Genomic DNA, 13,050 nt, shown 5'->3' on the forward strand with positions numbered 1-13,050 from the left:
CCCCAAGGAGGATAGCACTCCGAGCAGTGGAATACTCGCCAGAGTAAAACTTCGTCCTTGATTAGGCACAAAAGACAATGGGTTTTTCTTCCAAAATCCAGTTTTATTGCGGCATCAGCCAAAATAGAAAAAAAGACACGGTACAACGCGTTTCACAGCCTGCTTGCTGCTTGTTCACGTACAAGTGAGTGCTCGAAGACATTGTGTATATATCCCCACTAATTCCCAACTCTATGGTTCAACAAACTGTGGTGGTCCCTTTCCAGTTTTTATTACTGCCCGTACTCAGTACCTTAAGGTTGGTAAACATGGTTGCCATTTTGTAGCGGCTATTGCAAATACTTTTTTGTATGCTGAACTGCTAATATACCTTTGCCAAAACTGATGAAACCATGATGTAAAACCTGAATGCCAATGCTAAAATAGCAGGAGTTTTTTTACAATCAAATGGCATGTTGACCTTAATGGACAAGACAATTGTCTAAACCTATTACAATACAGTGCATAGTGCTAATAGATTGTAAGCAGGTCACAAAGTGCATAAGGTATATAGCGAGTCAAAAAGTGCATAGTGCTTCGTTACGCATGGCCATTTTAAAGAGCAGTTTTTTATATAAAAATCTAGCTCAGGATGGATTCATAAAGTGCTTAGTGCAAATGTAATCTCACTAATAATAGATCAATAAAGTGCATAGTGCAGGTATTATCTACAAGTAAAAATAACATCTATATAAACATGAATCAGAGCTACACTTTCGATATTAAAATAAAGGTAGTAAAATTAGCTCCCCCTTAAAATCATTCTCATTAACTTTGTACTGGGACCACCACGGAATAGAATTTTAGAATAAATAAAACCACAAATGTGTAAAAACACCATTAATAGAACATTCATATGACCACAAACAGGCACTTTTCAAAAAAAATGTTAAAAATCTATTATAAGATATAAAAAGTAAAATAAAACCCTCATACCAGCAAACTTAGTTTTCTGCAGTGCTTATAAATATGCAGACTATCAGATAAAATTTGACTGAAGTTCATGCATATTAATGACCCAAATTATTTACACAGGACAAGAAGTATAATACAAAAAACAGTGGTTTTAAATAAACCAAGTTCTCAGGTTCCTAAGTATGTGTACAATTATTCGTCAAGATTATGGCCTTTAGGTTTTTCAGATTCAATATCTAAGATGAATCTAGTCTCCACTTGCCGTAGTGCTAGTTCTCCGTTTCCCCCACGGGGATTTGCTCGGACATGATGCAAGCCAAAACATCTTAAGCTGTCCAATTTACTTTCATGTGTATCTTTAAAGTGGACTGCCATAGGATAGGAGGGGTCACAGTTTTTTATTGCTCTCATATGTTGCAAGATTCGAAGTTTTAATTTACCGATGGTGCTGCCAATATACCAGCGGTTGCACGAGCATAGGAGAGCATAGACCACAAATTCAGTGTTGCATGTAATATGACTGCCCAATTCCACAAGATGTTTAGTAATAGGATGTATGTAGTTTGTTTTATTTTGGGCAAATTTACATGCCTTGCATTTCGAGCATTTAAAAAATCCATAGATGTTTTTGTGCAGCCACGTGGGGGTATTTTGACTTTCGTTAACAGTCAACAGAAAACTGCTCACCAGTGAGTCTTTAATGGATGTAGATTTTCTAAAGGTTATATTGACTTTTTCCTTTAGGATTGGTGCTAGAGCTTCGTCAGATTGTAAAACATGCCAATGTCGATGTAATATTTTTCTTATAACATCGGCATGTGTTCCAAATGTCAGAATAAGTCTTATTGCATCATCTTGTTCTTCATCTACTGTTGATTTATTCATTAAAAGTAAAGTTCTTCGGTTTAAGTTGCGGGCTTTGGTATAAGCTCTCTAAGACTGCTTTGGGGTATCTTTGTTTTAGGAATTTCGCTGCTGTTTTTTTGCATTCTTTATCAAAGCTTTCAACTGTGCTGCAATTTCGTCTTATTCTCACAAATTCACCGTATGGAATACTCCACTTCAGAGATGTGAGATGGTTACTTGTGGCAAATAATGGCATGTTTGAGCTCGTAGGCTTTCGATATAGTTCGGTTATAATTTCTTGTTGATTGGTCTTAACTAAGACATCCAAAAAAATTATTTCTTGCCGACTACGGGTTTCGGTGAATTGTATGTTTAAATTATTGACATTAAGTATGCTTACAAATTCAAGCCAGTCCTTTTCTTCACCTTTCCAGGAGGATAAAGAGGTCATCAATGAACCTGAGCCATAAAATCACTTTATCGGTAAATCGGTGGTTACATTCTGTCCATACATAAAACTTCTCCCACCACCCCATTGTCAGGTTAGCGTAAGATGGAGCAAAACATGTGCCCATAGCAGTCCCTCTCTGCTGGTTATAGAAATTGTTGTCAAATGGGAACACATTATTGGTGAGGCACATTATATATATGTATTTTTTTTTGTTTTTTTAAACCTACTTAGTTCTGTCAGAATATTCAAGAAAATACTACCAGAGTCCAAGTGCACAACCAAGGTTTTTCACTGGTGCTTTCCCATTATTTGTGAACTTGTATAGCGCATATGCAGAGTGTGCCTCTAGGCGCAGGTGATAAAAGTAGTTGAACCGAGAGCGAAGACACATCAGACACATTATTCAAAAAGGTATATTTTAAGCCCTTTCCTAAAGATACTGAGAAAATTGATTTTTCACAGGTCAGTTGGCAACATATTCCAGGTCCGCGGGCCTACAGAGGAGAAACATCTATCTCCCCAACAGATGGACCTAGAAGATGGAACCACCAAAAGACATTGTCACAGAGATCGAAGTGACTGATGTGGGGGATAGACTGCAATCTTTGAAGAAAGATAGGTGGGAGCCAGGCCATGAATGCGTCTAAAAACCAGACGAAGGGTCTTAAATAGGACCCTCTGCTGTACTGGGAGCCAGTGGAGGCTCCTACGAAACTGGGAAACGGACGATTTCCTGGGCAAAGAGAAAATGAGCCCAACAGCTGAATTCTGGGCAACTTGTAGTCGCTGTGTTTGTTTTTAGATGCCCATATAGTGGTCCAACAACCGCTTGACAGTCACTCTCTGCAATAAGTGGTAGCAGAGGCTACAAGAATTTAAGTTGAAAGTAGACGGATTTAACAGTTTGATTGACCTGCAGATTGCAGTTAAGATTTGACTGCCAAATCAGCCAAGGTTCTTTACCTTGAGTGCTAACTTTGTTGGCACTTCAAAAAGTGCTGGACATGAGATAGCCTGCATAATGTTAGCTAGTTTCTTCTTTGAGCCGAATACAATAACTTCTGTTTTCGAAAGATTTAACTGTAGTTTGTTTCCCATCATCCCATTTTTTATTGTGTCTGCACAAGATAACACCCGGTCAATTGCTTCCACTGATCGGACATAGATTTGTGTGTCGTCGGCATAGGAATGATATTGCAGATCAAAATGAAATACAATACTCAACAATGGACGCCTATACAGATTAAATAATAGTGGGGACAAAGAAGAACCCTGGGGCAAACAAAACGTGGCTGCTAAGGAGTTAGACAAGTGCAGACCCAACTTAACTTGCTGGGATCAATCAGTTAAGAAGGAGATAAACCATGTCAGTGGGAGTCAGACACCCGAGCCAGCGTAGACAGTCTGGAAATAAGGATGTCAACAGTGTCAAAGGCTGCCCATTGGTCGAGAATGACCAGCATACTAATGTAACCTCGTCAGAAGTCCTCAAAATATCATCAGACAGAAATAAGTGCCGTTTCACGTGTCTTGGCCTGAATCTTGATTGGTACACATTCAGGATATCATACTTTTCTAAAAAGCTACGGAGTTGCATGGTGACCATTTTCTCAGGAATCCTTGCAGACCATAAAAGGCCTGCAATTGGGCGATAATTTGAGAGCAGTTTATGGTCTAAAGTATATATTTTTTTAATGGTGTTATGAGGTATGTTTATTTTTTTCCCTGGTCTAGTGAGTCCACCACAGATAGAAAAGTTCCACTCGGTGCGAACGTGTGTGGTCTGGCCAGGTCTGCTGGGATAGGGTCATAGCTCAAACTGGTTGACTTGAGTTTGCCAATAAGATCAGAAACTATCACTAGATTGCCAGGAGAGAATGCAAACCGGGGCAGAGTTGATTCTGCTACTGATGTTATCTCCATGTTTGGTGTGGTGGCCTGTTGGTCAACTTGCTGGAAGTCAATTTTTGTCTGGATACATTTATTTCATCCAGAAAAAAAACATTTGATTCATTTGTCAGATTAAGTGACATGGGAAGACTGGGGATAGTACATATGGGCAATAGTTCCTTATGGTTGCAAGTAAATTTTGGGTCTATTTTCTGCAAGGTCGATCTGCTTCTATAAGCATACAGATTTGGCTGATATTATTCCTTTTTTTATGTGCTTTCAGCACTGAATTTCCCTCCTGACGGTCATTAATGTCTCTAGTCTTTAACCATATTCGTTCATTTTTTCGATAGTCTTTCTTGCGTGTTTTTAATGAGTCATCATACCATTGATTTTGTTTTTGTTTCTTGTTTTTCCATAACATTTTAGAGGGGCAATAGAATCACCGTTTTATTTGTAAACGTGACATTTAAGTCTGGTAAGGTTTGGCACATTTTGAGTCTAAATGCAGGGGGTGGGGGAGTGGGATCATTTAGTAGGTGATCAGTAGTAATGAAATCAAGTTTTTTACAATTTAAAAGTTGTGCGTTAGTTTTCCAGGTAATGCGTGGAATGCTGGATAGTTTAGGTTACCACAAAACAAAATGGTCTGACCAAGAGATGGGGAAATTTTTCTGATGGAGCAAAATTCTACCACTAAGTATCACAGGAGCCAGACAGTGGCCTCTGAAGATTATGCAAAACGTCTGAGATGGATACAATTCAGGTCATCAGGCTTATTACACCAAATATTAAGGTCACCCAATATAATCATATTTCAGTAGCATAAGCATAATGCTTCCATTCCAAGATAGGCATCCAGACCAGTCAGAAAGGATCCAGGGGGTCTGTAACAACAAAGAATCCACTGCCATGATTCATTAGGAGATATACGGTATCTGAGTCCCTGAGTCCCAAGTTAGTGTTTCAGGATGTAGCAAAACAAAAGCGGGTATGGGTGGAATGTTTAGAATTAATCTTAACCATTGGCAGACATAGGTCCCGTGCCTGCTGGGCCTAGAGGACCCAAGCTACACCTCACTGATGATTCCAAATGAGGACAAAACATGTAGGGGATGCTTGTAGACTCGTGCAGATGGGATGAGACCACACAGTTTGGGCTGGACTGCCCCTTCTGGGGAGAGACCAAGCCTGATTTGCAGATGGTCTTTCCCCTTTCTGTAATGGCTTGGCAGAGGAACAGTGGTCTGGAGGGTTGCCCTGAGCGATGTCAGAGGTTAAGATTAATTGCAAACTTTCTAGCCATCACCTCTTTTGTTGCGCTGCTTTTCCATGATGTCCCAACACCATTTAATGCTGAAGTTTGAGAGGTCTCAACAATTCCTCTACAGCATTACAATTGTAAGCTTCCCTACCTGCCATCTTTAAAATAAACAGCATGTATTACAATGCTGTAATGCACTATAGAAACTGATATCGGTTTTATATTTGCAGCATACATAGGTACTGCTTCAGCGTGCCTATTTCTTAAAATACATTTTTTTTAACATACTCTTGATAGCAAAACAAAACCTTATCTTCCTATTACTTAAAGTGAGATTACTTGCCATTCAATGACTCACTTCTTCATTTTTGAACTTGCACATTCTTTACAAATCTGAAAAGCCTGCAATGAAAGTTCCATGAAAACTCAAATGGCAAAACTTGCTGTCAACGGCCCGAGTACCTTTGGCAATAGACCCGAGGAACAAAATGTTAACCTGTGATGCCTTTAGCAATTGCCCACATGCAATGGAATTTCCATATCAGTGTGCAACAAATTGATTGTGGCAACAGAACTCAAAGAAACATCCCAAAAGCCCCACTCAAGCAAGCTTGAATTGCACAACAGCAAGCGGAAGCTCCTCCCTCCTGGTGCATCTAGGCTGAACACAGATGTATTACAAGTATTTAATCTAACGGGGCAAACCCCTCAGAGAGGTGGGAGGGGATTGCAGAGGATCATAAAACTGGTGTAGTGTTAAATCAGGGATTGGAACACCAGTCTCCTTGATGCACAGAAGTCAGCTTAACCACCTTGCCACATATTCCCTCAAAACAAAAAGGAAGACGGTTCTTCATCTACTGACCTGCACAGGAGGCATTCCGTTGTTGCTTTGAAGGAACACTCCTTCATCACCAGCACTGACCTCATCGTAGTCCTCCAGCATTCGCACAACCAGACCAGGCTTCAGGGTCTCTTGTACATAATCGACATAGCTGCTGCGACTTGCAAAGTCAGAAGGGCTGCTAAACTCTTTGCAAGACTTCTTGCGAGGGATCACAACCGGGGTTGAGGGCTCCATCGCTATTTGAATGCTGGGACAACCAGGCATTTTGGGCTGAAAAATTGAACGGATGATTCTTGGTTGTGCCTCACCCCCAGGGCATCCGAAATCCATGTGCTGCCCACGGTCCCATCCCATCACCCGCACCAGCTCGGATATGAGATTGGCCATGGCCATGCTGAACTCAAACTCCCGTTGCACACGGCTCCGTTCCCCCATAGGGCCGGAGTTGAGCAAACCATCATGGCGCTCTGTTCCTTCTTCACTGCTGCTGTTCAGTTTGTCCACCAAGGAGGTAACGCACAGGTAACGTTTCACCAGGGAGAAAAGCAGCTTCCCTGGAATCTAGAAGAGAAAAAAAGATTTAGTTTTCTAGCAAACATGCCTAGAACCCTCAAACAACACCCAGACAGGATTGCAGAGGCAACCAGCAGCCGGTGTGAGGAAAGGCAACATCCCCTTTTATGAAACACATTACTTTTAAAGATGTTTGAACTGTGGCAGGTTTATACTAATGCAGAGGAACAGTTTGCTTTATTCGTTCAGAGTACTGCACATAAGACATATACAAGATTGTTTTGAGCACCGGCAGCCTATCTTGAGTGTTATTTTCTGTGTACAGAAATGTCTCCAGGCAGCGGGCTCTCATTTCTTTACTTGCACTTATGCCCTGGGGTTAAACGTGTCCACTGGCAGCAGTGCACAGGGCATGAAAATCTGTATATCCTGCCGAGAGCCGAAATAGGCGGGAGGATGAAACCACATATGGAGAGACAGAGAGCAGTTAACTGCAAGGGAAAAGGGGTGGTGTGAATTGTCTTTCCCCCATCAAAGGGTGGCTGATCTGCTTAGCGTACACCCCCAACCAATTTGTCAATCTGCAAACAAAATCCAAGCGTAGCTGAGCAACCAAGCAGTTGTTCTTAATGCAAAGGCTGTTGAACAAGGGTTGGAGAGTTTTTTCAGTTACTTTTGGAACAAGGCTTCCAAACAGACAGTCTTACTACAGGAGGACTAAAGGTTTCTGGGTATTTTGTCTTTCAGAGACAATTAAGGTCATGAACACATGCATTGCATAGTTAGGTCATCCCTTTATTCAATCTCAATTAGACCCATCAGGTCATGCCCACTACTTGTTCATGAACGCACTTTGTTAAAAACATTTTTAAAAATTACAATATATAAGCAACTTGCTTTCCATAATTTGTACTCGGGTTATATTACATGTTCCGCTGTTCTTTCTATGCTTTTGAATAGAAGCCTTTAACTTCGCGCTGTTACCCTTAATAAGCATCTTGGTAGCTTTAAGAATTACAGTCCAATCTAAACACCAAGCTGAGAATGACCTTGGGCTTGGGACCAGTCTTGAGGAGATTACCTTCTAAGGAAATTAGGTTCCGGAGGGCAGGGAAACGTCAAACCCAACCAGTCCAAAAAAATGGGATAGCACGCCAAGCAAGAGTACATACATCAAAGACTACAACTGCCTATACCAAGGAGACAGAACACCCAAGATAAAAAGAGTAAGGCAGACAAGAGTACATACACAGAAAAGACTCCAACAGAACATGCTAAGGAGACAACACCTCAGATAAAAAGACAGAGCAAGCTATGCAAGAGTATATATATATACAGAAAAGACTCCACAGACCATGCTGAGGAGACAGAACACCCCAGATAAAAAGACAGCAAGTAAATCTAGTCATACAACTTTGCACTTGGACATGAGACCCTTGTTAGGGGAGGGAGGAGGGTCAGGGGAGGAGATGAGGAAAATCCTTCACAAAGGGTGTTGGCTCCCCACACACTGCTACATGGGTCTAAAGCAGGGCACCTTCAAACATGCAGTCCCGACTTGCTGAATGACAGAGGCATTTGCTACTCAGAGCCTGCTGTGTACCAAACGATGCACTAATGAGCGTTGTTCAGCTGTCGGTATACATGCAGAACATGGAGGGAAGGGTAGCTCCAGCCAAATTGAAGTCAACAGAACACATAGGCAGGCGTCAAAATAAATGTCCACTCCCCACTAGCACTTGGCTCATAATGAGTAATTCTTGGGGAGTACCAACCGTCTCCTGGGTGAATGTGGAGAATTGTGGGGATGAGACTTTTTATATCTGGCAATTAGCTTGCAACCTGAAATGTGTACCCCTGATATAGGTTCACATGAAGATGAAATACTTCAAAAAGGACACAGCACCAAGTACAATAACGCTAAACACAACTGCAGCACATCGGAGAGCTCCCAGTTCAGGTAGAGCATCTGGTCTTTGCACCATTCAAGTGCACTGTGCTTCTACAGGGTGTATTGCAGAGTGTAGGAGATTTTCATTGTAAAAGCAGGGCCAGCAAACATCGGAATGTTTTATGGCACTTTTTATCACTGTACGGTTGTCACATTGTGCTACGCTTAGTAGTCAATCCCTACTAAATTCCACAGTTCTCATTTTATCGACCCCGATAAGGTGATTGAGAGTTGGCCATCAGCAGGATGCACAGATATTACTGAAACAGGTATACTATTCCACAGAGATGTGTCTTTCCAATCTACGAGGGTTTCACACCTGAACCGTCTGCTCCTTTTAGTACGGATACATCCTTAAACTAAATGTACCCTATAGCTGTACTTCTTTCCCTAGTTTGAGGTGATATGCCACCTATCGAATGGGGCTAGCCATGCTACGGAATTTCAGATCAGCAAGTAATTATTTATAACATTAAAGCCAAGCATTCAGAAGAGGTATTCATCACTTTATTATTATATTATCTCAGTGTGTATAAAGTTCCTTAGCTTCTTCATACCGATTTCCATAACAACCTTTTTTGCTAGAACATCATTCTTAAAATTAGTATCTCTTCAATCAAAAGATGTTGCTATCAAATGGTCTATGGTAAGTTGGTTGCATTTTTCAGGACCCTAAAACGCACAGAGGGGATACTCAGCCATACAAATAAGGGGAGTATCGGCCACTTATACTCCCTAAAAATTGGGGGGTGACTGTTGCACACGATCCAAGATGGTGGCTTGAGTCTCCAAGCCCGCCAATATCGCAGGGAGCAAATACTATCCTGCAGAATCGCTGTAAACTCCAAGCTACAGCTAGCTGAGGCCCCCCAACTAACTGCCAATCCAATTTAGGGTGTGAGGGACCCTCAAATCAGCAACCCGCGCCCACTGAAGCTGCGGACCGTTCCTGTGTTGAACAGTTGCCACCAAGGACCACCGAGCCCCGACGAGACGGCTTGCGCCGCGTGGACCGTCTGATCAAGGCTACCTGCCGCGATCGCTTACAGTGTCTGAGCCGTGCCTGGCCCCTGCTCCTAAAGACTATTGCACATCGTGGCTCCAGCGGGGAACTGTGCTGACACCGGAGCGCCCCGTTGGGGCTGCGACAACGGAATACCTAGCACCTTGCTGGCGGTGAGTGGAACCGCACTCTCAAAACAGTGTGGGGGATCTGGGCGGTTTCTTCTCCCTGCTGCTATAAGGCCGCTGCTCCTACTGAGCCCGCGGCTGTGCCGACCCCTATTGCGTGGTGGACGCTGCTGGACCTACTGGCCAACTCACACCGGGGAACCCCGAGCCCTGACGGCACGGCCTGCACCGCGCACGCTTCCTGACCGTGGCTGCTCTGCCTCATCTGATCACAGCACCCGAACCGTGTCTGGCCCCTGCGGGACCGGTGCACCCCCTGGATCCAGTCGGGAACCATGTTGGCACCGCAGGACTGGTGGTGAGTGAACCGCAGACTCAGTACCTTGTGCCTTCCCTGCGAGGGGGATCTGGACTGCCCCTTTATCTTTGCTGCTGGCGAGACCGCTGCTCCTATCGAGCCCATGGCAGTGCTGCGCCAGGCCCAGGTATGAGGTAGGTGCTGCCAGGCCTGGCACCTATCTATCAACAGACAAGTCCCAGTGGGGCTGGGGAGGTGTACTACATGGCTGTTCATGGAGGGCAGTCCACACACCAGTACCTTTGGCTATACGGCCTCTTCCATATATACTACAGGCCATCCCTCTTGGCACTGAGGGCTACACAGGGCCTCCTTATGGTCCAGATCCGAGCCATACTTTGTGACCCAGACAGCGCCGCATTATCCATCCTAGCCATTGTTTGCCGACACGGCCACCTGAGCCTCGCACACACAACAATATGCTAACAAGACCAAAGGGACGGGCAAAAAACAAAGCTTGATAAACTTGTTTGCCAAGGTGGCGCCAAAGCCCACGGTAAGACTGACAGCTCTCCCACAACACCGGATGAGCCCAGAGAACTTCAGAAGATGATGGAACACATGCATGAAGGATTCACAACACTGCACACCAAACTTGATATGAGCAGCACTATCAGCTCTATCAAGGCTCGCATGGAAAAGACGGATTCTCGCGTCTCAGAAGTTGAAGCTAGAGTGGATTTAGCTCAAGACAACATCCCGGTGTTCAGATCCGAGGTCACCTCGTTGGCTAGGCAGGTACAAGCCGTCAGCAAAAAGAACAAAGATTTGGAGTCCCGCTCAAGGCGCAACAACCTAAGCATAAACGGGATGCCGAAGGATAACATTGAGGGGCCCATAGAGGATTTTGTGGAACACAATCTCGTTTCCCTACTGAATGGTCCCAAGCTATCGCTGCAGTTTGCGATCGAACATAACCACTGCTCGCTAGCTGTGAAACCCAGGCCCGGGGGCTCCTCCACGGCCCATACAAGCCCGAGTCTACAATTACTGCGACATGGATGCATTGCTGCGAGCGGCCAGAGCCAAAGGAGAACTGCTGCAGGACTCTGCCAGGATACACCTTTACCCCGATTTTTCTGTGGCCGTACTACAAGAATACAAAACCTTTCGGGCTGCAAAGAAACAGCTCTGCAATCTGGGGATCAAATATTCTACGATATATCCGGACAAACTCAGGGTTCAACATGCTGAAAAGGTTTATTTCTTTAACATTCCTGAGGAGGCATCAAAGTTTTTAGAAGATCAGTTCCCTGGATAGATACTATGGGACTGACACTGGTCTGCGACTGTGCTGGGTGCCCTGTGGGAACAGGGTTTATCCATTCGCTCCACGCTGTGGGGCCTCCCGCAGCAATATCCATACTTCTCATACTGTTGCCTGTCAGTTTGAAATATACCACTAACTATGCCTTTTATGTCATGCCGGGCTGCTGTCGGCACGCAGCCCCCATGCAGAGTTGCAATTTTTGTTGGTTGGATGGGAGTTGGGGATACACTCTGTTTGGGTGGGCAGGTGGGGGTAGAGGGGACGGAGTGAGAAAAGTTAAAAAAATTCCTTGACTTTTGGCCCGGGATGTGGGGTGAATCTCATTTCTGGTTTGCTCATACAAAGAAGTACCTGCTCCTGACCTTGGCCAGGCTCAGGTTGTCATACGTTTACCGATTAAATGGCAGATGAGGGGCTTCTATTTATGAGTTAGAATATTAGAGGGTTTGGCAATCCTGTAAAGATGCGTAAACTGAACACCACAAAGCCTGTGTCCTATTCCTACAAGAGACGCACGGGCTGGCTACAGGCTGCAAAAGGCTTTCTAAGAATTGGGGTGCACAGCGCTACTACACTACCTACCCACCCAGAGCCGAGGGGTAATTGCATAGGTCTCTTGGATACACTCACAAGATGGCACATATAGACCCCATAGGGCGATTCGTCCTGTTACATGGCATATTGATGGGGCAGGAAGTGGTCCTTCTGAATATGCATGGACCTAATGTCAGCAATACTGAATTTTACTCCCATTGACTGCCCTATTAGCCCAATACCCCCTGGTTCCTATACTGTGGGGCGGTGACTTTAACACCATAGTCGATGTAGATCTTGACAGATCCGGAACTAAGATCGGCAGCCAAGGCCTAAGACCATGTCAGCCAAGGTTATTTTGGATGGGCAGGCTTCATTGGGATTCATCAATGCTTGGAGACTGCTGCAAGCACTGTATCGCAAGTTCTCTTTTTACTCTACAGTACACGACCCACACTTGCGGATTGACAGATGGTTGCAGTCTGATGCCCTCATCGGGCAGATAAATATGGTGGCATTCTTGCCCTGGACCTTCTCTGACCATTCCCTGGTGAGTGTAATTAGCGGGGTGTGAAAAGCAGGGGACAGGGTGATCAGGGCAACTGCTGGATCCTGTTTTCAAGTCCCAGCTTGGACCTTGTATTGACGAGTACTTTGAGGTTAACACTGGGACTGTGGACTCTCATGCAACCCTGTGGGAGACCTTTAAGGCCTAGTTGCGCGGGGTAGCACTGGCAAAGGAATCCAGGATCCTCGGAGCAATCCGCTGGAACATCCGAGAGAGGGAAACCCTACTTGCTCGGCTTGTAGCGCAATATGCTACGACTCCTTTGACTGTCACACTTGGGGAGATCGGGCCGCCCTTGACAATTTTAGGGAGCAGGCAGACCGGGAGCGCAAGTTCCTCGACAGCCCACGAGACAATACAGAGAGGGGGAGCACCCTGGCCAGGATTGCACACCAGGAGAATGGCACTCAACATATCCCCCTGATCAAAAGGGGGGTGAGATGGGGCTCTGGTCCATACTGTTTGAAGTTAAC

At 44.5% G+C, this 13,050-nt stretch overlaps 1 protein-coding gene across 3 annotated transcripts in view; it reads right to left on the reverse strand.

The window, feature by feature from the left end:
• CUL9 (cullin 9) overlaps positions 1–13,050 on the reverse strand; it is a 1,917,728-nt gene that overhangs the window by 1,716,701 nt on the left and 187,977 nt on the right. For all 3 annotated transcript variants that reach the window (XM_069608881.1, XM_069608880.1, XM_069608879.1), the window contains exon 4: positions 6,271–6,813. In XM_069608881.1, coding sequence (XP_069464982.1) covers positions 6,271–6,813 — 543 coding nt within the window. The remainder of the gene's footprint in view (positions 1–6,270; positions 6,814–13,050) is intronic.

Source organism: Ambystoma mexicanum, chromosome 4q, assembly GCF_040938575.1.
Source record: "Ambystoma mexicanum isolate Mex_15411 chromosome 4q, UKY_AmexF1_1, whole genome shotgun sequence".
Taxonomy (NCBI): domain Eukaryota; kingdom Metazoa; phylum Chordata; class Amphibia; order Caudata; family Ambystomatidae; genus Ambystoma; species Ambystoma mexicanum.